The following is a 25,061-nucleotide window of genomic DNA, read 5'->3' as shown; positions in this document are numbered from 1 at the left end:
TCCCAGCTCACACCAGCCTCTGCTTCCAGTGTCACAGCTCCTCCCCCCCACCGCCCCGTACCCCTTGCTTCCCTCGTATAAAGATCCATGTGATAACATTAGCGCCCCCCCTAAATAATCCAGAATACTCTTCCCATTTCAAGACCCTTAACTTAATCACATCTGCAAAACTCCTTTTGCCACATAAGGTAACATTCACATGGGGAGTAAAACGTGGACATCTTTGAGGGGTCATAATTTTGCCGGCCACGTAGGGTATATGAATTGCTGCTTAAAAGTGCATCCATTTGGAGTGGCCAGAATGGTGGTGCTTGGACCTGAAGCTGGGGCTGACCTGAGGAATGCAGGGGGGCGGTGGGGACGTGCCCACAGACGCTCAACACAGTCTCCAAAATGAGCTCAGGCTCTCATGAGAGACAGAGGGGAGACGGTTGTCAGTAAGCCGTGTGCCTCCCCTCCTAAAGTGCCAGAGCAAGAACTACGAAGAACCTTACATTTTTGGAATGAAGAGGAAAACAAAAACTCTATCTCAGACATCAAGAGTTTTGGATTTTTCTAAAAGTGGTTGTCTGGCAATCAAACATACTCCATGGCCACCGAGAGGTCTCTACGGGAAGCTGCTTTGTAAAACTGAAATGAAAGCAACCGAGAGTCTGTCAGATGATGTTTGGAATATTCAGTGGTCCCTGGCATTATGCACTATTTGCAAGGATGCTTGGGAAAACTGCAGAGATTAATCAAAGAAGGGATGGGTGCTAACTCAGCAGGACAGAAGCGTTATGACGAGGACGTGGGCATTGCTGAGAGTTAAAAGTACATCTGGACAGACATTTGCTTTTGTCCTTTTAGCTCGGTAGGTAGCCGATTTTCAATAAATGTAAGTTTCCTCTTAGAAAATACAGTACAACCTCCATAGCTGACCAGCTCCTTATGTCGACCTAATTTTCATGTATGTATCAGTACAGTGGGCCTAGTCCTTATGTTCACCACCTCTCTATGCTGACCCAGTTTGCTACAGTCCCTTTGGTGGTCACCTTACAGAGCTCTACATCCATTCAATGCTCAAAGTATGTAAAAGAACGAACAGTATTTTTTTTTTTTGAGACAGAGTCTCAAGCTGTCACCCTGGGTGAGTACTGTGGCATCACAGCTCACAGCAACCTATAACTCTTGGACTTAAGTGATTCTCTTGCCTCAGCCTCCCAAGTAGCTGGGACTACAGGCATCTGTCACAACTCCTGGCTGTTTTTTTTGTTGACATTGTCGTTGTTTTAGCTGGCCCAGGCTGGGTTTGAACCCTCCAGCTTCAGTGTATGTAGCCAGTGCCCTACTCACTGAGCTACGGGCACCGCCTGTATATAGTATTTTAAAAAATCCAAGTATGTGACTGACTTCAGCATTTTTCCGTGTGCTTTGGTAAGGGGAAGGAGGACAGGATTGGGATAGTGAATAATTATTTGTGATTCAGAGAATTATAAATTTTTAGGACAATATTTGCAAGCCAGCTGCTACTCATGGTTGCTATATCCCATCTGGCCTGATGGGAGGGTTACCAGTTTGAATATGTTCTGTTAAATTTTGGTCCTGCTTTTCAAATCTATTCAGTGACAAACTCCTGTTGTAGTGGGAAAATTTAATCAGAATGGTGAGCTAGTCTCATCTCTCAAGCAACCAGTCATTTACAAATCAACTAGGAAAAGTTTTCCAGTGTGGTAGGGAGGCAGGGTGGTCAAATACAAGAGTGGAGGCAGAGAGACTTGACATCAAATCCTACGTCCACACTAGCTGTGTGACTTTGGTAAACACAATATCCTGACAGTCAGTCTTTTCATCTTTAGAGTGCCCATGATTATACCTGAGATGAATTTACAGAGGTCCTCAAACATTTTAAACAGGGGGCCAGTTCACTGTTCCTCAGATCGTTGGAGGGCGGGACTGCGGGCCCAGGATGAGTTGGCTGCTAAGAAAGACAGGCAGCGGCTACCTGGAGGGCCGGATAAATGTCCTCAGTGGGCCGCATGTGGCCCGTGGGCCGTAATTTGAGGACGCCTGATGTAAAGCATCTGACAATTTGGTGAACACAGGACATTTTTACATCACTATCCTGTATAGCATTTTGATACTATGGAGATTTTGACCTTCTGTTTCAATCTAAAAGATTTTTTCAAAAATTTCATTTATTTTTAATTTTTTTAAAGAAAGGGTCTTGCTCTGTTGCCCAGGTTGGGGTGCAGTGGTATGATCAGTGCTTACTGCAGCCTCAAACTCTTGGGCTTGAGTGATAATCTTCTTGCCTCAGCCTCCTGATTAGCTAAGGCTACAGGTGTGCGCCACTATGCCTAGCCAATTTTTCTATTTTTTCCTAAGAGACAGGGTCGTGCTATGTTGCCCAGATTGGTCTCAAACTCCTATCCTCATGTGATCCTCTTGCCTTGGCCTTCCAAAGTACTGGGATTATAAATATGAGCCACTGTTCCTGGCAATTTAGAAATCAGAATTCTGCCAACACTGATGACTTTTCCTCAAAAGTATTTTTCTGGAGATAATTTCATTAAGTCAATTAACTTTGTTCACCTAAACAACACGGTTCATCCTTCAGTAAATACTAGACATGTACGTATGTCTGTGGTGTGCACTGTTGTTCTTAGACTATGTCTGTAAATAAAGGCAAGAGTCCTGCCCTTGTTGAGTCTATTTCCTAGCAGGGAGAGATGGATACTGAACAGAAAAAATAAATAGATTATATAATATGTTAAAAGACATTGAGTTTGCTTGGTGCCTGTGGCTCAAGTGGCTAAGGCGCCAGCCACATACACCTAAGGTGGCAGGTTCGAATCCAGCCCAGGCCCGCCAAAAGAACAATGACGGCTGCAACCAAAAATTAGCCGGTAGTTGTGGCGGGCACCTGTGGTCCCAGCTACTTGGGAGGCTGAGGCAGGAGACTCGCTTGAGCCCAGGAGATGGAGGTTGCTGTGAGCTGTGATGCTACAGCACTCTACTCAGGGGGACAGCTTGAGGCTCTGTCTCAAAAAAAAAAAAAAAAGAAAGAAAAAAAAGACATTGAGTTTATAGAAGAAAGGAAACAGCAAGGGTTGGGGGACTGGGGGCAGCAGAAATGAGGTACTTGGGGAAGGTATCAGTTAGAGGTGATATCTGAACCAAGACTTGAAGGAAGCGAAGGAGTCATCTAAGTGGGTGTTTGGGAAAGAATAGACTTGGCTGGGTATAGATGGAGAAGTCCTCAGAGGGGTATCTGGTGTGTCAGAGGAGGAGCAAAGGAACTATTATGGCTTGCGAGGCTATGACTAAAGTTTTAGGAGTTCTTGGTTTAGACTAGATGGTAGGAGGGCAAGGGCAGGGGATGGGCTGCTGTGGTGAGTCAGGGCAGAGGACGACGGCTCAGGCTGGCTGGTAGCAGTGGAGGTGGAGAGGATGGTCAGGTTCTGGATACATCGGAAGGTAAAACCAGCAGGACTTCATGGCACATGGGATGTGGGGAGTGGGAGAAGCAGAGGCTAACCCCAAAGTTTTTGTGCAGAGCAGATGAAGAATGTAGTTGCATGCCGCTGAGGTAGGCAAAACTTGGTGGGATTGGGGTGGTAGTTGTGGGGAAGACAAGTCCTGTCCGGTTTGGGGCATGTTGAGTTTGAAATGCCTATTGGACCTCCATGGTTGATGCTGAGTAGGAAGCTGCATACACAACTGTGGATTTGGGGAGAGTTCTGGCCTGAAGATATAAATTTGGGAGCTGTTGACATCTAGATGGCATTGAAACAGAGACTGGGTGCAATCCCCAATGGAGGGAGGCAGGAAATAGAAGCGGTGCAGGGATTGAGGACAAGGGTGCCCGCTGGGTTAGATGTCAGAGTGGAAACGTCCAGCCCAGTGGCCTGGCGGGTGGAAGGTCTCCGTAAATGTTCGCTTCCTTCCTGTTTCCCTTTTGAAGCACTTGGGCTGAAAAGGCTGGACTGCCTGGTCTCCACCTATCTTAATTCAAGTACAGAAACTCAAACTTAGGGCCTACTAAGGGCTGGTAATTTAGCACCACAGGGTAAAATACTAAAATTAGCCATCAGAACTCTGATGCATAATCTATGATTACCAGGCAGCATTATTATGGGATGTAAGAACAGAAGAAGTTCTTTGTGAGTGAGTTCTAAAGTGCCAGGTAATTAGGGTGTTACTTTAGGGAGTCTTGTAAAGAAATATAAAGAGCTCTTTAAACCTTGAGGTGCTTTTATATACACATGGAAAGAAGGCAGTTATTTCAGAAAATTGACATAATTTACGTTTAAAAAGTGGAGGTAGAAAATGTAAAAGAGGCTTGAGTTATCCAAGGGGGGGAGCTCAATTCGCCACCAACAGATGGATTTTTACTTTAGATAAAACAGCAGTGAAGTAGGAAAGAAATATGTCCAACCTGATTTTATAGAGGAAGAACGGCATTCCAGGGAGGCCAAGTGCTGCGCAGGTTGAGAGAGTGAAGCAGGACGCTGCAGTCTCTCTCTCTGTACGGCTCTCCCCCAGACCCTGCTGGTCCTTTTGTCACAGCCGGACTCAATTACTTCGTAAACATTTTGGAAACACAAAAACTTCAATCTGAATGCTGTCCTCTGTGTTTGGTGAGAAATCCGCCCTTGACCCTGCACTGGGAAGGCCTCTCTTCCTCCGGCCAGGAAGCCTCCCACAGCCTCCCTGCTCCCAGTCCTCGACGCCTGCCCTCCTTTCTTGCACACACATTCCTGCCTCAGCACATTGCACAGGCTGATGGCTGTGCCAGGAGCCTCGCTCCCAACTCCACTTGGCTGCCTTCTTGTTTAAATCTCAGCCCAAATGTCACTTAAGAGAAAGCTTTCCCCTCTCACTCTCATGATGTGTGGCTCACGGCACAACAGACCTTACATGCCTTGTTCTAGCACTTCCCAGAACATGGCACTCTTCCTTGTTAAAAGTGTCTGTAGATCTCCTCGCATTGACATCTAAATTCTTCAAGGGCAAGTTTGATTTCATTCATTTACTTACCACTGTGTCCCACACTTAGAATGATGCCAGCACATGGTCAGAGTTCAAATATTTATTGACTGACTGACTTAAAAAAAAAAAAAAAAAACCCTAAAACTGAATGGCATTTTAATAATTTTATTCTAAAAATGTCACAAAATTCAATTTCAGGTTAAATAATATCCTAGCCTTAAAAAGTTAGCAAAGCAGGAAGATTTTAAAGTTTTGTTGTATACCTAAAAATGCATTCCTGATTTCCAGGTAACTCATGCAAAAATCATATGTAGTGATTGTCAATAAAAGACCTTTTAACCAGCAATACAAACTGGATTCTGTTTGATTTGAAGCGATTCTGATTCCCAAATCCCGTTTTGAAAGATTCCCAGAAAGACTTTGAAGCCACAAAGTTTATTTGAAAACATAGTTTAAAATTGCACAAATATAAATACAATTTAATAGTGTGAAAAAGGGAAGGCATGCTTCCAATAATAGTACAAAAATACTACCTTAATCTTGGTAATTTGCAAATTATAAGCTAACTGAGTAACTTAAAAACATCAATATAGTAAGAGGTTATTTTCATGGTAGTAATTTTATTTCAAAGAGCAATGCAGGGAAATCATAAAATGAAGCCTTAATACCCAACAGACTTGTGCTACATACATATTATTTCACTAAACTACAGATATAAGTATTACATACTATGCCAATAACTTTTAAATGCCCTCCCCTTCATTGACATTAATTTATTACAGGTCGTTTAATTTGGGTTGGTATTAGTTTAGAGACTCAATGTAAACTTTAAATAAGTTAAATTTTTTTTGTTATCTATTTCAGCTTGAAAAGAAAATCCCAAAATTTTAAACATTTTTGGCATGATGAGGAAGCATCACAGAAGAATTCATCTCAAAACAAAAATTTTAGATTAGACTAGATATGCAATATTCATAGATATACAAAATATATAGAAATGTCTTTTCTAATAGTTAGTAAATGCTTAATACAGTTTGTAAAAAGTTTATTAAATTAATCAGGTTCTTTTCTTAACCAATGTAAACAAATTTGGGCAATGATAGTTGAGGAGGGTTTGGGTTAGGTGATATATGGGGAAAATCAAGTTGGTAAAAACTTAGGTTAGCCTAATTTCCTTTAACTACTGGTAACAAGGAATCGTGAACACTTGATTCTTATACGGCACAATCCTTTATGGTGTCCATGCAAAAATGTTATTCTCAGTGAAAATGTCTAATGTTCAAATTACCCAGCCCAGTGTGCAGACGCCTTCAGTCTTTTTGTGTCACACTGTTTCTCTCTGCAACAAATTCTAAGGGGGGAAAAAACCCAAACTACATATGTTTTATAGTTGAACAAAGAACTGCCTCATTTTTGTTTGGTTTTGTTTCATTTTATTTTTCATCTTAACGTCATTTTGAGGCCAGGCTTCCCTGCCCCCGCCCCCCAGGACTCGCGGCTGCCTCTGCAACGCTGCCGTTCAGTTTTCTCTGGCAGAAAAGGTCCTGAGAAGCAGCTCAGAGATGGGGACACGTGTTCCCAGAGTGTGTGATTTTAATATTTCTGCAGAGGCTGCAAGTTGTAGAAACTTTGTTCAAGGCAAAATACCACGGGAGGTTGTTAAACCTCACACTTTGATTTTGTTTTTTTCTCCACTGAACTGTCTGATGCTCCCACACAGCCGCCGTGCTCTGTGCGCGTGTGATTTGGTCTTTGAGCTCACGTGCACGTGTGTGGGGGTTCCGAGGGGTACAAAGCAGGTAACAAGCTGTTACTCACGGAAGACCCCGTGGTCTTACTCAGCTTTGCTCTATTTCCAGTCTCCCCATAAAACACGGTGGAGAGAGGCAGGGAGAAGACTTCAGGTTTGGTTCTGAGTGACCAAGAAATCACCTCACTGCCCCGTGAATTTCAAGGAGGCTTTTACACCTCTTGATCAAATGCAGTTTCTCAAGGGACATGGGTCCGAGCAGCTCACCAACCAACCAAATAGGGCTGTCGGAACACTGCTGTGATACCCGCACCCTCGCTTTGTGACATCTGTGAAAATTAAGGCCCCATGCCCACTTTGCCTATGATACTTTTCCTGTGCCTCCTCATCTTATTTAAGATGTCAGTTTTTCTAATTTATTCCAAAGCATTTCGAAAAAATTTGAAATACATTATTAAGAATTTAGAATGCAAACCTTTATGTGCTGAGACACTGGGTTTGTTTCAGTTTCCGACCTATTGTGCCTTTCCTCGGTTTTTAAAAGTATTTAGCTGTCTAAGGGCCCAGATTCTTTAGAGGATTAGTTTGGAACTGGCTGCAACACTGCACAAACCTGATGTGTGAAGATCTGCGAAGTTCTGTGTGGCAGCGGGAGACAATCTCAGGGTTAGGATAGAAAAAGCAAATAGACAAGTTAACACAACATTCATGAAAATGCTCCCTTGTTCAGAGGCAAGGAAAATAAGCTAACCTGGGAGACTTACTCATGCACTGTGTACACTTACATTCAGTAAAGTTATCTTGCATGCTTTGGTTAATATTTGAATAGGCAGATTTGCAAGTACTAATGCATGCGATATTTTTGTACCTGAGGTTATATGTTTTGCTTTTTAAAAATTGCTTTTTTACAAACTTTATGCCAGAGTTCATCTATCAACACATTCTTTAAAAATATATATGTATCTACTTCTTAGTTCAAAACAGTTTAATTTCAACCAGTTCTGCAACTACTGAGATGATAGGGAAACTTAAGATAGGGAATGAATTTGAAATTATTTTACAAAGTTGAAATTGTGTGTATATATGTGTAATAATTTCTAAAATAAGATGGCTCAGAAATATGGCACATACATTAAACCTTCCGAATACCCTGTTTCTACAATTTTGAGATATAAAACAATATCCACCATTGCTAGGACAACTAACAAAGTGCAGTAGAACCGATTCAGGGACAAATGGGGACAGGACTCAAATGACCCCCTTGCTTCCCTATATTCCCAAGGAGCTCACAGACAAGTTTAAAGAGTTTGGGCGCTCCTGTTAGAAATGGGACTAGATACAATTGTACTCAAGTCTTGCTTGTGTGGCAAGAATATACCAGAAGTATTTATCTATACAAGTATTTAGACAAGGGCCCAAGATTCAGTATAATAGTTCTCTTTCAATAGAAGGGCAAGGGAAGTAGCATAAAACTCCAAAAGTGAGTATGTCCTGGGTGTTTCCACCCAGCTATGTATCACCACTTTGCTATTCTAGTAGGAATTCAGGTTGGCTGTGAAATCACAGTTCACAGTTTTCTATTAAAATTTCCTGGTGAACAAGATCTGCCTTTCTTTGAGGGGTCACGAGGAGTGACCTTGGGGAAAAGTAAAGGGAATGAAGAAGCGATGGTGAGCCCAGGAAGAGCGCCCTGTACTCCTCATCTTCTGTCGACCCACCCCCAGCAAGGTACAGCAACACATAGAAACAGCCTACCAAGAAGTAGTTGTGACATATTTTGAAACCCAGAAATGATCACTGGCTTTCTCTGCATTGTCATCCAATCTACTGGCGAAGTTAGTCCCCAAATTCACCACTATGCAATTGAGCGGCCATTCTAGTAAAAGAGAAGCATCTCCAAGAGCTCTGAGGTTGTCACTCATTAATACACACAAAAGAAAGTCCAGCCTCCCCAGAGTGCCCCAGGAGGGGAATATGGGCAGTTAGCTTTTCAAACGAAAAGAGTAATTTAAATGACAATTTCATGCCATGAAGATGAGAAGCCAAAAATAGTACTTCCTAAAAAAGGAAAAACAAAAACAAAGTGTATACACTTAATAAATAAAAACCCAACATGTACTGTCTGTGGGCATATACAAAAAAGACTGTTCTAAATCCCTGCTGTTTAATTTTTGGTGGTGCTTTATTTCTATAAGCTTTCAGTCACTTTTTAGGAACTATTTTTAGGCAATTTTTAATAAAAATTATTGGAAAATGCAATCCTTTTCCTTTTGGGTAACAATTCTGGACTTCCTGACAAACTGTGGACTCTGGAACCAGCTGGAGTATCACCCTGCCCAAGTGAGCTTTGACAATGAATGTCAAAACCTGGCACCCAGCGCTGTGCCTTCAACTCTTTGTTTTTATAAACTAGAATAGATCATAATATGTGTTAGCCTCAAGGATGTGTGGTTTTATGTTAACTTGAGGCCCTTTCACAACCCAGGAACTTCAAAGGTAACAGAGTATGGAGGGGATTTATACCTGCACTTAACATTCCATTTCTGACCACGGGTGCGCATTTTTCCCTCAGTAGAAGCTAATTCCCCAAACTGTTTTGACTAAAACCTTTCTTTTTCCTTTTTTTTTCTTTTTTGAGATGGAGTCTCAAACTGTTGCCCTGGGTAGAGTGCCGTGACATCATAGCTCATAGCAACCTCCAACTCTTGGGCTAAAGCAATCCTCTTGCTTCAGTTTTTCTATTTTTAGTAGAGACAGGGTCTTGCTTTTGTTGAGGCTGGTCTCCCACTCGTGAGCTCAGCCAACCACTCACCTCGGCCTCCCAGAGTGCCAGGATTACAGGCGTGAGCCACAGAGCCTGGCCAAACCTTCTTCTTTTTTCAGTAACTATAATCATGAGTGAGTGGAACGAGCTATTGCTAAGCTAAGAACATAAACGAAAAGTTGGCATCAGGCTATTTGGGGGAAGGTTCCAGAGGAACCTAGAAACAAGGTGAAGAAGAATGGGACCACTTACTAGAACTGGACACTGGTGAAATTCTATTTTGGTTCCCATTTTGCAAACAATTTTTCTAATTCTTTAAAAAATCTATCTTTTGAAATAATCTCTAAGCCCCAAACATATATATAAAACACTCTGGAGAACTAAGGGAAATGTGACCAATGAAATAAAACACCACTGCCAACAGAAAATTTCTGATACTTGTAAAATGTTCCAAGAGCCAAAGGGGCATGCATCTTTCATATTAATCCACTGACAGCGAGATTCAGTTTGAAAACGTTCTTCTATCAGTTAGAATGCAAGGGGATAAGTGGTGCAGTGTTATGAAACTAAGAAAACACATAATTTTTAGGAAAAAATGTATTCATTACTCTTAAGAAGAACTATTTAAAACAGTAAGAGTTTAAAAGGAATGTTGGTTTGCAGGGCAATCAGAAAGCCAGTGAAAGATGCCCTACGGAAGTTAATGAGAAGTCAACAGAAGTCATGGGATCAGGGGACGTTCTCCCTGCAGAGAATGAGTGAAGAGACACATACTTTGTCCCTTACTGAAGTTCATACAGTCCCAGAAAGCATGTGGCTGAAAGATCTATGTTGGACATATTTATACCCTAGGTCATCATATCTGCTTTAAGAAAAACACTCCTTTAAAACCCTACACTAGGAAAAGCTATTTTCAGGAATTGTTTTATTTGGTCCGTTGATCTAACAAGGCTGAGTTCTCAAATCTTTCACCTACAAGTTAAAAATTGGAGCAACAAAACAAAACTCCAGCAAGGCGTTACGTAAGATATTAAAGTGCTTGTACACAATCCCAGAAAAGTTTAGATTGGGAACAGCAAAAACGTCTAGTGCAAAAACTGCTTTTGCCAGCAAAGCTCCCTCTCTGGAATCAAAGGGCTACAGTTAAAATTGGAACAGGTTTATAAGCAATGCCTGTCTTTAGTCAAGAGTTAATATATGTGCATGCACCAGTGGCCCAAACTATGTTCAGTCTTGCAAAAGGGGACAGTTCAGAGACAGTCAGAACTTTGTGACCCGAGGCTGTGCTTTCTCCACGTGTCTGTGTTCCTCAGATGCATCATTGGCTGTAAAGAGGGACAAAAAGTCCCAAAGAACACGTTTTGCAATATGCTTCAACTTGGGAAGAGTTTTCACTCACATGCAGCATTTCATCTGAGTCTCAGTCTCTCAGTTCTTCTCAACTCCGTATACATTTTGTGCTTTTGGACCTGAACAGAGACTGGGCATTGTCTATAGAAATTAATATCCTTGGGTTATATGACCATGTTCTTTTGAATGTCTGGTTTATCCTTTTCGAAATTCATAATAAAATAGTTTGTAATTTCTTAGTACAACCACACAGATGAGGGGTCATTATTTATCTTTTTCCTTCAAGGATCCAAATTGAAAGCTCTTAGGAGGACATCCAGGTCGCCGAGATTGGCCGCCTGGAAGAGTTCGGGTTGGTCCATCAGAGAGAGTGCGATTCTGAGGGCGGCCCAGATGTTCCCAGAGATGGCAGGATGAGGAACCTGCTGTTGATTCCTGCTCTTTCTTTGCAAACTGAGGGCAGTGAGAAAATTGCTGACCGCTTCTCTAAGGGGGTAGAAAAACAGATACTTTAAAATGCAACACGTTTCAGAGTTAGCAAACTTCCCCAAACAAAACAAAGCAAAAAACCCAAACAAGCAGATTGAGCTATTTTAAAATCCTAAATCACCTCTTCACAGTGTTCTGGATGATCAGATGGGCAACTTGCTGGTTCCCTCACTATCTTAAGTGAATGACATTTGTTAAGTGAAATCAGAACGAAAAAAGACAAGCAAATTTTATTTTAGGAATGCCATGTGGGAGAGGAAGACTAATAGCAAACCCATCGTTGACTCATTAATGCATTTGCATGTCCCCCACTGCAGGGATGATTTGAAGACTTAAGCCACCGGCAGATGTGGTTTCCATAACTAGAGTTTAAGAGGCAGAATGTGGCCCTGCTTAGAAGCAAAGTGGTCTCATGATTCCTGTTAGTGACAGAAATACAGAACCCAGCTAGGGTGGAGTTAAGGTTATTATCAGAGCACCTGGGCTTGTAGCCCAGCTATTTAGCCTTAGGCAAATTTCTCATCTCCTCCCAGGCTCAGGTCCCTGAGTATGTCATGTGGACGACAGAGACATTTGAAAATCTTGTGAGGAGCTGCTGAATCAATTCATGGGGAAGCTCTTACAGAGGGAGATCGATAGTCCTCAAAGTGTGGTCTGGGCAACCGTGGGGATCGGTGAGGTCAAATTATTTTCATACTAAAAGAGAGGTGTTATTTGGCCTTCTCACATCCCTTTTCACAAGCACCCGGTGGAATTTTCCAGACTGACGTGGGGTATCGACCTTCATGGTGTGCTGCCATCACCACAGAGGGAACGTGGAAGCAGACAGGAGAGGTGAGTGAGCAAGATATTAAACAAATTCGTAAAAGTGGAAAACAATATTACTCATTTTTTTCCTGCTGTTTGGAAAATAATTACTTTTTGTAAAACACATTAACATGTAGTGAGTTTTATTATTTTTAAATGAATCTTTTAAAATGTTCTCAATTTCATTTCTAATATGGTAAATATTGATAGATATAACCCACATGAACAAAAGTCCTTTGAGGTTCTTAAGAATCATTAAAAGAGTGAAGGGATCCTGAGAGCAGCTGAATTAGATGCTGTGAGGCTCCCAGCTCCTCCAGTCCACTAGTCCCGGCTGTGCTCAGGGCCAGGCGCCCCTGCTGGGTCTGCCCTCTTCAGCCACCCCACGTCGCCCAACCTTGCAGCATGTCTGACAAACTGATCCTTGCGAAGAATGATCGTGCTGCTTTAGTTTCTATCTGCCTTACTCTTCTCAGAAACTTTCTGCACACTAGATCTCATTTAATTCTGTGAGGCAGTATATAAGTATCTGGTAAGAAACCTTGAACGTGAAGCTCAATTTCTAATTCCAACGCAGGGATCTGGTCATTTGCTCATCGCTAGCGTTAGATCCGCCTGAGGGGAAGGGGTCATGCTGTACACGGCAGCCTGGAGTAGAGTGGAAAGGGCGTTCTCAGCACCCCTCTTCTGGGTTTTTTGTCATCAAGCAAGAAAAGAGGACTTATAAATAGATGGACACAGGGAACCTGCTTGAGAGGCCCTTTCTGCCCGCTCTCCCCAGCTCTCCTGAACACGTCTTCCCGTTTCCTCTCATCATCTACAACTGTAAGCCCTCTGTGGGGAGAAAGATGTTGAAATGCCCTCATACACTGGCTGCTCCCAGCCTTGAAGTCTGTGGCAATGAATTCAGAGGGGTTTGGAGAGGAACAGAAGAGCCTGATTTGTTAATCCGATCAAACAGCTCCAGGGTTTTGGTTTTTTTTTCCATAGTCTAAACCTGTTCCCCACCTTGTGAACAGTTTTGACCTGAGAAAAATCCTCTTAGAGGACCCAGTGTAATCTGGTGAGTAGCAGTCCTTTTAGGGATCTCAGGAGACTGTGCACGTGTAAGTGTGAGGAGTTTTCAAATGTACAAGCATACAAGTGTGATCGTTTTCCACTGTATCACTCCTTATGTATGTGTAACTTTAAATCGTGTACACTGTCAGGGTTAATAAAAAGCTTAGCATTGAAAAGCATTATTCACCATATAGTAGCTTTCCCTCATTATACTAATAGTAAAAATATTACTACTAAAAGGAATGAATTTTTTTTTTCATTAAAAAGCAATCCTCGTTTTTGAAAAGGTTAAGACTCGCTGGTCCAAGTTTTACTCTGGTACCTTCCAACAAAGGTGGAACATTTTAAGCTACTTCCAAATTTTGTGCCTACAGTCTTTTTATTTCAGTTGTATATAGCACTAGGACAGGGCTTACCTTTGACTCTTTACAGAAAATGTGAGATGATAAACAGCAAATGTTATAGCTATGGCCACAGACACCTGCAGTTCTTGCGAGAGAGGTCGCAAGACTTCTGTGAGTATGGAAGTATTTGTACCAAATACAAATATTTCCTGGCTTTCTTTTGAACCAAACTGCTATTTAAGGTTGTTATTTCCTAGGCAAACCCTAACACCTCAAGTGCTACTTCTTTTAGAATTTATTTAAGGTTTATGCCTCACATGATGGTCTTTTTCCCCCGAGAGAAAAAAGCGTTTATCACTTTTCAGGTTTCCCACATCTGGTATGACAATAAAAGACCTACAAAGCTTAGTCAAGATGTCCCAGAGTACCCAGTGGAGTGGGTTTGCCAGATTTAGCAAATAAAAACATAGGGTGCAAAAATCATTCTTTTCCAAATGCACTTTCTAACTTTTTGCTTTGAAAATGGTGTCTTGGAACTAATTTTGTTGTATTTGTACTTAATTTTGTTCTCATCCAAATGCGCATTTTCTGACTGGATAGAAGCTTTGTTATGTTATTTAATAATAAATTACAAATCTAAAAAAATAGAGTGCACAGTTAGATTTAAATTTCAGAGAAACAATGAATGACTCTGAGAACAGTCATCCCTTATATCCATGGGGGGGCCTGACTTTTCCTGAGAATAAATACGTTTTCATTTTTTGTAGGGTTCAAAACTAACATTTAGTTCCTTTTTTTTTTTTAACTGAATGGTAACTATGTACATTAATGCACTTCTGGGGTACAGTGTGGGGTTTTCATAACATTTAGTTCTTTATTCCAGTTGTGAAAGTAATACTTGTTTATTTAGAAAAATAAATAAAATGGGAAAAGGAGAACAAAGATCACCCACATTTTTATTAGCCAAAGGTCATTTATGGTCCCTGATAATGCAGACACGATACAGAGGATACGGATCTGAACCATGATGCTAAACCATGAGGGGATGAGAAGGCCTTTCAAACCTCAACCCACTTTTGTTTCTTTTCCCTAATCACTTTATTGGTACACTAGGTTCTAGAAAACCTGCATTCTTGGTTTTGCTTTGTTAAACACTGGTCCTGGGACCTTCCAGAGTCTCTTTGCTGGGTCTCCTTGCTCAGGCCCCCAGGATTGTTTTTATCCTTAAGTGGAAAATGAAAGATTGGACTGAGCATATTGGTCAGGGAGTGGCCCTTGGGGGTGTTAAAAACCCAGATACTGGGTCCTAACCAGCTGAAGGAGTCGAAATCTCAGCGGTGGGGGTGGGGCGGATGGGCGGGCCTGGGCATTTGTTTCCCAAGATGCCTACACTGGGAAACAGATGATTGGGGCTCTCTGAGGACTGAGGACCAGCTGGGCACCTAGTTCCTGCTGAAACAGACCTCAGAGTCTGAAGGTTCCACATTCAGCCTTAACAGGAGAAGGAATTTGTCCTCCCAGGAAGGGAGGTATTTGTCCTTGGAAACCACCTTTCGGGATATTCAACTTAGCCCTGGGTGTGGGGCTTTCCTTCTCGCCTGTCTCCTTACTTACCTGTAGGCGCCCAGGTTGATGCAGCTTATCCCCAGATTGTACCGGGACCGGATGAAGCCGGGCTGAATCTCCAGAGCTCGCGTGTAGGCCTCCACGGCTTCCTCGCTGCGGTCTCCGTTGGCCAGGGTCGCCCCGAGACGGTTCCACAGCGAATAGTCCTGGTGACAAAACCAGAGCTCCCTAAACCGGCACACGCCACAGTGACAGAATGTTCCCATACTTCTCTGCAGAGGAAGGGAGGTGGCTAAAAATATTCCCAGTGCTGGTGGATGGGCCCTGGAGAGGTGAATTACTCAAAAATCTTTATGGACAACTTTGTGAAATGACTTTCATTCATCAAAGAACAGCTGCCCTTTGACGCTGTCATGCAATTAATGTTTCTATTTTAGGTATTCCGGTATTGACAGCCACAGAAGCACATCATTAGTACAGGTCACTTTAAACCTTGACAGCAGGGAAATAAAGTGTGGATGGAAAACAGAGAGTGTGTGGGTCACGGAGAACTGTGTGGTCGCTTGCCCCACTGTGCTGTCTTACCTCTGGCCGTACGGTTAAAGCAGCGTTAAATGCATCTATTGCTCGATTAAATTCTCCACTCAGGTGGAACAGCACCCCCAGGCCTGTCTGCAGGTCTGGGTCAATCATATCTCCATTTTGATGGGCAGCTTCCAGATATAATTCCTTCACTCCTTCCAGAACAGAGCTACGATAGGAAAAAGTTAGATTTATAATCTGAACAGTCTAAAGATGATTTCCTATTAAATCTCTTGACTATAGGCTGGGTGTGCTGGCTTCCACCTGTAATCCCAGTTTAGGCGGAAAGCCTATATACTTGTGCCTTTTTGCCTCTGCGAGTGAGCAGGAATAAAGTCATGTTTTTCTACAATGTAGGAGGTTCTGAGATAGAACCCCCACTGTGGCCTTTGCCCTAGCCGGAGGAAGGTGACATTCCACGGCTTGTTGGTGCGTCATTAGCATACTTTTGGAACCTCCGGATTGTGGATTGGCAAGACTAAGACTAAGTTACTGCCTCCAGATGGCTTAGGGCTTCGAGAGTAGACAATCAATCAGTTCTGTCCACTCCCCATCCCCCTAGTGGCCATTTCCGTATCTATCAAGAATTGGGCCAGAGAGCTGAGAGTGTGTGTTTCCTTGATTACTATTTTGAGCATAACGAATAACTTAGAAGAATGTGTATTACCTGTTTAGCAGACATGTGTATCACTTAACCAGTAGTCTCACAGGAACCTAGTAAAAGTTAATTTGTCTTTTTACAATATGTCACTAAGGTAATGAAATAATTATTGATTAACAGTGTGTATGTGCAGAACTGGCTATTTAAACTAGTGGAGAAATAAAGAATTTTGCTACTTGCCATCTTAAGGTGGTAGTTGTCTTTGTCCTATATATTCCAATAGCAAGCCTATACCCTGTGTTGCTGATCATCTGTGACTCCTGACAACAACATCCCAGCCCTCTAGGAGGCTGGAGTGGGAGGATGCCTTGAGCTCAGGAGTTGGAGACCAGCCTAAGCAAAAATGAGACCCTGTCTCTACTAAAAATAGAAAAACTAGTTGGGTGTTATGGTGGGTGCCTGTAGTCCCAGCTGCTTGGGAGGCTTTAGATAACAGGATCACTTGAGCCCAGGAGTTTGAGGATGCTGTGAGCTATAACACCAGGGCACTCTACCCAGGGTAACGGAGTGAGACTCTGTCTCAAAAAGGGAAAAAATAAATAAAGAAAGAAAGAAAGAAAGAAAGAAAAAATAAAATAAGAAAAAATAAAAAAATAAAAAATAAAAATGAAAAAATAAAATAATAAAAAATAAAAAATAAAAAATAAAATAATAAAAAATAAAAAAATAAAAAAATCTCTTGACTATTTAAAGAAGTGTCTTTTCATAGCAGATCAGGGAATTTTGTTTATAATAGCTCAAAGGGAAGACTTGTATTATAGAATGTTAAAAAAATTGGCTTATTTTTATTAAATACTTTTTGTATACAAATATAAGCTGTGCTAAGTGTGGAATTCATAGGAAGAGAGTTGTGTTGGTCCTTTGAGTGTTTATGGGCAAAATCCACAGCTCGGTGTCCCAAGGCCTCAGTGAGAAAAGATTTAACAGCAGGATTTACTGCTGACAGAAAATAGATTTCTAGAAGACAGGATTGCCATTTTCTCCATTCCTAATTCTGAAACTTTATAAAACATGGAGCATCAGTACTTAGTATACTTTAGGTAAAGTCTGAGTCACTTGGCTTTAAACTATGGTGCTCAGATAAATGTGAGTGCCCATAAAGCAGAGCATGTGTGGAAAGCCTGGCCCACATCTAGGCATTGACCTCTCTAATCCGTGCTGCAGGGGGCTGCCCTACAGACTGTCCGGGAGTAGTGAGCAGCCACTATCTGAGGCTCATTCATTACCCTTAAGGTGCCTAACTGTGTACATGGGTGTTTACTGCGGGCTGGAATAGAATAAGAAAGAGACCTGTCAACTGGGGACTTAGACATCCGCCGGGTCAGGCCTGGAGATCCCTTCTTGCTCTTCACAAGGTATTTGTACTTTGGATTTTGCTTAATCCAATTCTTCAGAGCTTCACAGGCATCCTGCTGGTGGCCAGTGTTAGTGTAACTCACAGCCAAAGCCATCAAAGCTTTCAGGTTGTTGGGCTGTAATTCTAAACACCTGAAAGGAGGAGAGAAAAGCCAACGTCAGATGGTTTTTGGAGCCAGAATCTGATAGCTCTTCAGAAAATTGGAGGTTTTTATTAATTAAATGTTGTAAAATCATTGTTAGATTTGTTTATTTCAAGTACCTGGAAAACACCATATTTATCCACATGAAAACTGGGACCTAAGCAGAATTTTAAAAATCCTAGGTTAGCATTTTTTTTTTTTTTTGAGACAGAGCCTCAAGCTATCCCCCTGGGTAGAGTGCCATGGCACCACAGCTCACAGCAACCTCCAACTCCTGGGCTCAAGCAAGTCTCCTGCCTCCACCTCCCAAGTAGCTGGGACTACAGGCGCCCGCCACAATGCCCGGCCATTTTTTGGTTGCAGCCATTATTGTTGTTTGGTGGGCCCGGGCTGGGGATTCGAACCCACCACCTTAGGTGTATGTGGCTGGCGCCTTAGCCGCTTGAGCCACAGGCGCCGAGCCCTGGGTTAGCATTTTTCATAAATGGTTTTAAAACTATAAGAAGTGCAGCTTATCCTACACATAATTTATTAGTAGTTAACTTAATGAGAGGTGAGAATATCATTATTTTAATGCCACTCTAATACAGTAGAACCTCTGTAAGTTGACCACCCAAGGGACTGTAACAAACTGGTCAAATAAAGAACTAGGCCTACTGAACTAATAGGTACAGGTGGTGCATGTATCATAGACTGTATCCAGTCTAGGAAAATTAGGTCAACATAGGGAGGTGGTCAACTAGGGAGGTTCTACTGTATATTAAATGTACCCTACCCCTAAAGAGAACTGACTTGAAATTGGACATCTAGAGATGAAAGCTTGTATAGTATTTTGCAGAGGAGAAGGACATTCCTGCATTTCTAGATTACTGATGTGGCTCCCCCTCATTCTATTCACTGGCCTCTAGCAAGGACTTTTCAATAATCTGGGAATCTTGGAAAAGCTGCACTCTGGTCTAGGAGGCCTGGTTGTGTGTGAGGGGTGTGGCTGTAGAGGTACGACAAGCTTCCAGGTGACGATGTGATGCATTCCCTGGGTAAGACAGTCCCTGACACCTCTCTGTGGCACTCCTAGTCTCCCAGATAGCGCCAGGCAGAGATGTTCTTAATGCCAGATATATATTACAAACACCTGGGGGGAGTGTGTGAAACTATATTGTGTTTGGCTCCCTGCTCTGACCCCATAATCTTAATTCTGGCGCATGCCTGGGCATTTTAAAAACATGATTTTATTACGCCTGTGTGAGCAGGTCTGAGAACCCCTGACACAAAGCTCCAAACTTTGAAGGAGGAGATGAGGGTGTGAGTTCTGTCTCTGTTATATACTATCTACGTGACCTTGACCTTCTCTGAATCCCCAATATTCTCATCTATAGGAAAGGCAGGATGATACTCCAGGCATTGTTACATTATAAGACATCAAAAGAATCTTGACATCTGTGATTTCAAGATTGCAAAGCCCTATAATTCTAAGGGTCTGGAGTCCTGACATTCTAAGATTCTAAAACTCTGGGATTTATACACTTAGACACACAGAGATTATATTCATGTATATTCACATATATACACACACATACATAAGTAATATATGGAATATATATCTATGTGTGTACATATATTCTCTTTCTATACACTATATTCAGAGTATTTTTAAAAAAGGATGGGGAAGTTGGAGTTATTTGCTACAGGTTATTTTTCCAGATTTAAACAAGAGCTCTAATAAAGTAGAATGTGTTATACCCACTCACTGTTCCCACTGTTCACCCGCAAAGTAGTCAAGATCTTTAGTCAGTATTTTTCATATGTTTTACCTGAAGAAAACTTCTAGATGCCACAGAAGGCTGGAGAGTTAAAAGTAATTGCTTATTCAATGAGCCTATTTTGTGCTGCTTTTAGTAAAGACTTTCTTTGCTGCCAGTGAATGTCAACTGACTTGCAGACAGCAGAACCCTCTGATCTAGGACCAGCACTTCACGGCAGGCTGGTTCCCAGAGCTAAGAGTGAGTGGGGGTGTCCTCAAACTATGGCCCACGAGGACATTTATCCGGCCTGCGTGGTGTTTTTGCTGCTGCTGCCTGTCCTACTTAGCAGCTGACTCGTCCCAGGGCCCGCAGTCTGGCCCTCCAATTGTCTGAGGGACAGTGAACTGGCCCCCTGTTTAAAAAGTTTGAGGACCCCTGATATACGGTATCTCTGCACTTATCCTGGCCTCATTCTTTACTCTGCTCTTCACTAAAAATCAATAGGCAAATCTGAAACTCAGAAGTCCATTAACAAGTGTCCCAAGGCCCACAATTTTACACGTAGTTTTATCTACCTCTGGAGGGCGACAATAGCTGCTTGTTCGTTTTCATTCTCCGCCTGGGTTACCCCGAGGAACTGCCATGCCTAGGGAACAACAGCTGATGTTAGTATTGCAGGTGAGGGGGAGTTCCTCGCCTGCTCTGAGTGGGTTTAGGTGTGATGGATCCCCTGTGCTGAGTGACCTGTCTCAGACGCGAGGACGCTGCAAAAGAGAAAAACACCACATGCATTTCTTCATCCACACTCTCTTTCAGTGTCTGGGTCAAGAGCGTCTGTCATTATCCCCAAACTCTTTCAGTATTTATCCTTTCCTGTAACCCAGTGCTATGGGAACCTCTGAATTTCTGAGATTCCATGATATTCTGTATCTCAAAACCAAAAGGTAAATATCGTAAAACTATACAATTGTGAGGAACAGGGGTGAAAAAATAATCTAAAAATGTAGCTGAATAGTCTGAAGTTTGCAATAAACAATCTCAAGAGGTACAACATGAAATTAGCTGGTGTACACGAAAATCAAACAGAAGAGTTCACAGGAAATTTAGGAACTAGAAAAATAAGATGAAATAAAATATAACCTCCTACAATTTGTTTACCCCTTTAATGTAATCACTGTCAAAATGTACAAAACAGATATAAAAACAATCATCATGTATATAGAATTTTTTTTTTTTTTTGAGACAGGAGCCTCAAGCTGTCCCCCTGGGGAGAGTGCCGTGGCATCTCAGCTCACAGCAACCTCCAACTCCTGGGCGCAAGCGAGTCTTCTGCCTCTGCCTCCCAAGTAGCTGGGACCACAGGCACCCGCCACAACGCCCGGCTATTTTTTGGTTGCAGCCATCATTGTTGTTTGGCGGGCCCGGGTTGGATTCGAACCCCCTACCTTGGGTGTACGTGGCTGGCACCTTAGCCACTTGAGCCACAGGTGCCAAGCCATGTATATAGAATTTTATATCTTCATTTATACTTTTTGCTATATCTCAAGCATTTTTTCATGTTTTTCCAAAATCCTCAAATCCTCATAATTTTTAATTTTGTTGGATGGACATTCCATTATTTATTCAACCAATTCTCTTATCCTAAGGCTGTTCACAATCCTTCGCTATTGTAAATGGTATGAAGAACTTCTTCAAGCAGGTAACTTTTATATTGAGAATTAAGTTTCAATATAGTAAATTTCTATCTATGTGCTTGTAAGAATGATAATTCTCATACCATCACAAGAGCAATACACATGAACAAAATCTCTCATTACACACTTTGTCTTCCAGCTAGCTGGGGTTGGGGATGTACCAGAGTCTCAGGGATTTAACAATGTCTGGGCAGTATCTAACTCACCCAGCCCTAAAATCAATGCTATGGACATTTCCAAGAAAACTCTGGGAAAGCACATCCTAAAATGCCATTAAAATTATATCAGCTTCCCTGTCATGGATTATTGTCACACATGCCTTCTTTGTTTCTTTTCTTTTTTAAACAGAATCTCACTCTGTTAAAGGCCATGGCGTCATAGCTCACAGCAACCTCAGACTCTTGGGCTCAAGCAATCCTTTTACCGCAGCTTCCCGAGTAGCTGGGACTACAGGTGCCCACCACAAAGTCTGGTTAATTTTTAGAGACTTGGTCTTACTCTTGCTCAGGTTGTTCCCGAACTCCTGAGCTCAGGCCATCCGCCTGCCTTGGCCTCTCAGAGTGCTAGGATTACAGGCGTGAGGCATCACACCTGGCCATATGTGCCTTCTACACTCAAAAATACTTGGGCAGCATCTATGGCTCAGTGGGTAGGGTGCTGGCCCCATATACCAAGGGGGGTGGGTTTGAACCCAGCCCTGGCCAAATTGCAATAAAAAATAGCGGGGTCTTGTGGTGGGCACCTGTAGTCCCAGCTACTTGGGAGGCTGAGGCAAGGGAATCGCCTAAACCCAGGAGTTGGAGGTTGCTGTGAGCTGTGACGCCAGAGCACTCTACTGAGGGTGATAAAATGAGACTGTCTCTAAAAAAAAAAAAAGAAAAAATACTCATTATCTTCCCCCAGAGTATCACTCTTTTTGATATGTCAAATGTAGCCTCATAAGGCAGCCTCTATTTTGATTTCATCCTTCATGCTTCTTAAGAAAAAGTTCAGGCTCGGCGCCTGTGGCTTAAGTGGCTAAGGCACCAGCCACATACACCTAAGGTACCGGGTTCAAATCCAGCCTGGGCCCACCAAAACAACAATGACGGCTGCAACCAAAAAGTAGCCAGGCGTTGTGGCAGGCGCCTGTGGTCCCAGCTACTTGGGAGGCAGAGGCAGGAGACTTGCTTGAGCCCAGGAGCTGGAGGTTGCTGTGAGCTGTGATGCCACAGCACTCTACCCAGGAGGATAGCTTGAGGCTCTGTCTTAAAAAAAAAAAAAAGTTCATAAAACAGTCTTTCTCAGGGAACATCTTCCTAGCTTTTGGCCCTGGTGTTATTTTTACTGTAGTGTTATTACCTTAGTTTTGAATTCTCCATAGATTCAGAAGCCTGGGATCCATTAGTCACCAGTGGCCCTAATTTTCTCATTTATGAACCTGATACTTGGGACAATAAGATGTGTGTGTGTATTTTAACCTCCTAGGGTGTTTGTATTAAATAATATAATATACATGAAAACACCTTGTAAAATACATAGTGTTTATAAATGTTAAGATTACATTAATATTATTTTGGGGAATACAGCCTGTAGTTTTCTATTAATAAAATGATTTTTTTCTTCCATAACAAATCTATCTATCTATCTGTTTTTTTAACAAGTCCAGCTCTCAGTTCCATCCCATTTGACCAACAAGGTACTAGGAGTTTTAACTAGCGATCCCTTTTCTCATTCTTCTACACAACCAGTAATAATGACGAAGGCTAAATACTGATGTGCCGGGCACTGTGTCGAACATTTTATTTGTACTAATTAAATCCTCACAACACCCAATGAGACAGTTACTATTAAGATTTTCATTTTACAGATGAGGAATCTAAAACTCAGAGGGTTTGAATGACTTGGCCCCGGTCCTCCGGCTAACAGATAGAACAGAAATTTAAATCCAGGCCGTTAGGACAGCAGAGCCTGGAACCTTGACCAGGATTCTAGATTGTATTCACAGCACCATATATACTTGTCCCTAATCTTTATTTCTGGGCGCTATAGGCACTGCCCAGTAGGAATCTGGCTAGAAAACATGTACCTGTTTGTAACTTTCAACAAATAGACTGAGCTAGGTTAACGCCTTTAGAAACCGCTGATGAGAAGCCACCCAGCATAGCTCTGTGTCACCCTCTGTCCCTCCTTAGCATATGAGCCACTTTCTGAGTCGGGACAATGAAGGGAGGTGACACCTCTGCATCTCCAGGGTCCTGGAGAATCGCTGCTTCCATGAACAGGATGGTGACGGGCAGGTCCCCTTCCTTCAGCCTTTTCAAGCCTTCTTCAAATGCTCCAGGCCAGTCCTTGAAGGGGTTTTCAGTGTGGAAGTAATATCCCTGCAACACAGATGAGGGTCAGGGTGGAATTTGGCGATTTAGCTCTTTATTCTAAAACTCAGTCAGTTTTCTTTACATTTTAAACTTTTTAAAGTAAAATAAACTTTTTAAACTTTACGTTTTACGTTTAAAACTCAGTCAGTTCTCTTTACGTTTTATCTTTATTTAAGATATATTTGATTTAAATTTAAATTTCTGTTTTACCTTATTATAAATATAGTACATTTACATTGTATACATTTTAGAGAATACTGAATAATATAAAAAGAAACAGAAAATTACCCCAAAATGCTGCAACCTAAATATTGGCACTGCTAATATTTTGGAGTTTTTTTCTCTCACTTTTGTTGTTCTTTTTATTTTAACCATATCGTGTCAAGATTTTAAAAATACTGAAATCTTTAGACATATTTTTGCTAAGTGCTGCCAGCGACGCCCCTGAAATGTTAATACCACACACTGTCCATCTGTTTCTGTCCTGTGGCCTCCTGGACAGCTACAGACCACTACAATGCCTACGTTTTTGTTTTTTTTCTCCAACCCCAAAGCAGTTTTTGCCCCATTGGAAATCATGTTGCCCCTGTTGAGAATGCATATTTAAAGTTACAGGGGTTTCTTGGCTGTAAAATTTTAAAAAGTACAGAATGTACAAATAATTGTCTATGAGTATATAAATTAACAAATAGGCTCCTACTTTGTATATATGTTGTCTTGTAACGTTGGCCCGACTTAGTTTAATGTTGTGATTATTCCTCTGTTATTAAAATTATTTATATGGATGTACTAAATTTATTTACCAAAGCCCCTATTAATGGACATTCATGCCATTTAAAAATTTTTGCTATCATAAAGTAAGCCATAGGGGAAGCTCAGATCTTTGGTTGCATTTGCTTATTACTTATCATAGGATAGACTCTGAGAGCATTTATTAGGTTAAAGGCTGTGAATTATCTTTAAGCCCTTGATATGTGTAACTGAATTATTTTTTGAGAAAGTTTGTCCCAACTTAAACTCTCACCTAAAGTATCTAAGAGATATTATTTGTTCAAATTTGATAGATATAAATAAGCCAGCCCCTTGATGAACGATACAAAGGTTTTAAAACAGATCATCTTCCTTTTCCATAGCTGCTTGGAAAGACAAACCCCCCATCAAAAGCCCCAGGGAGTGACCAGCCTGTGTGTGGGTATGTAATTCCAGGAGCTTAGGGCTGGAAGATGCAGCTGGACCTCAGGGGCATGGGTCACAGACCAGAGTCTGCTGACTGGCATCAGTGTTCTTTCTGCTTACTTAAGTTTTGATTTCTTTGTGGAAAAGAATTATTTTTAATGAGATAGCTGTTCTGATTTTATGAAGCCTGCCCTCCTGAGGGACAGAGAATACTGGGAGGTGGGAGACATTTTTTTTTTTTTTTTTT

The 25,061-nt window shown here is 41.8% G+C and overlaps 1 protein-coding gene across 10 annotated transcripts in view; it reads right to left on the bottom strand.

Annotated features, from left to right (window-relative positions):
* Window positions 1-10,381: 10,381 nt before the first annotated feature.
* PEX5L (peroxisomal biogenesis factor 5 like) overlaps window positions 10,382-25,061 on the bottom strand; it is a 186,581-nt gene continuing 171,901 nt past the window's right edge. For 5 of the 10 annotated variants that reach the window (XM_012807912.1, XM_023515755.1, XM_023515757.1 and 2 more), the window contains 6 exons: window positions 23,501-23,644; window positions 20,163-20,233; window positions 17,637-17,834; window positions 15,689-15,854; window positions 15,152-15,309; window positions 10,382-11,324 (listed from right to left, as the gene is read on the bottom strand). In XM_012807912.1, the coding sequence (XP_012663366.1) occupies window positions 11,120-11,324; window positions 15,152-15,309; window positions 15,689-15,854; window positions 17,637-17,834; window positions 20,163-20,233; window positions 23,501-23,644 (942 nt within the window). In that variant the 3' untranslated portion in view covers window positions 10,382-11,119. The remainder of the gene's footprint in view (window positions 11,325-15,151; window positions 15,310-15,688; window positions 15,855-17,636; window positions 17,835-20,162; window positions 20,234-23,500; window positions 23,645-25,061) is intronic. The other 5 variants (XM_012807913.1, XM_003794273.2, XM_023515753.1 and 2 more) reach the window with 1 other exon arrangement.

This window comes from Otolemur garnettii, unplaced genomic scaffold (assembly GCF_000181295.1).
Source record: "Otolemur garnettii isolate 467f Iridium unplaced genomic scaffold, OtoGar3 scaffold00078, whole genome shotgun sequence".
Taxonomy (NCBI): Eukaryota; Metazoa; Chordata; class Mammalia; order Primates; family Galagidae; genus Otolemur; species Otolemur garnettii.
The sequence above is the reverse complement of the archived record's forward strand: the minus strand, read 5'-3'. Positions and strand labels throughout refer to the sequence as shown.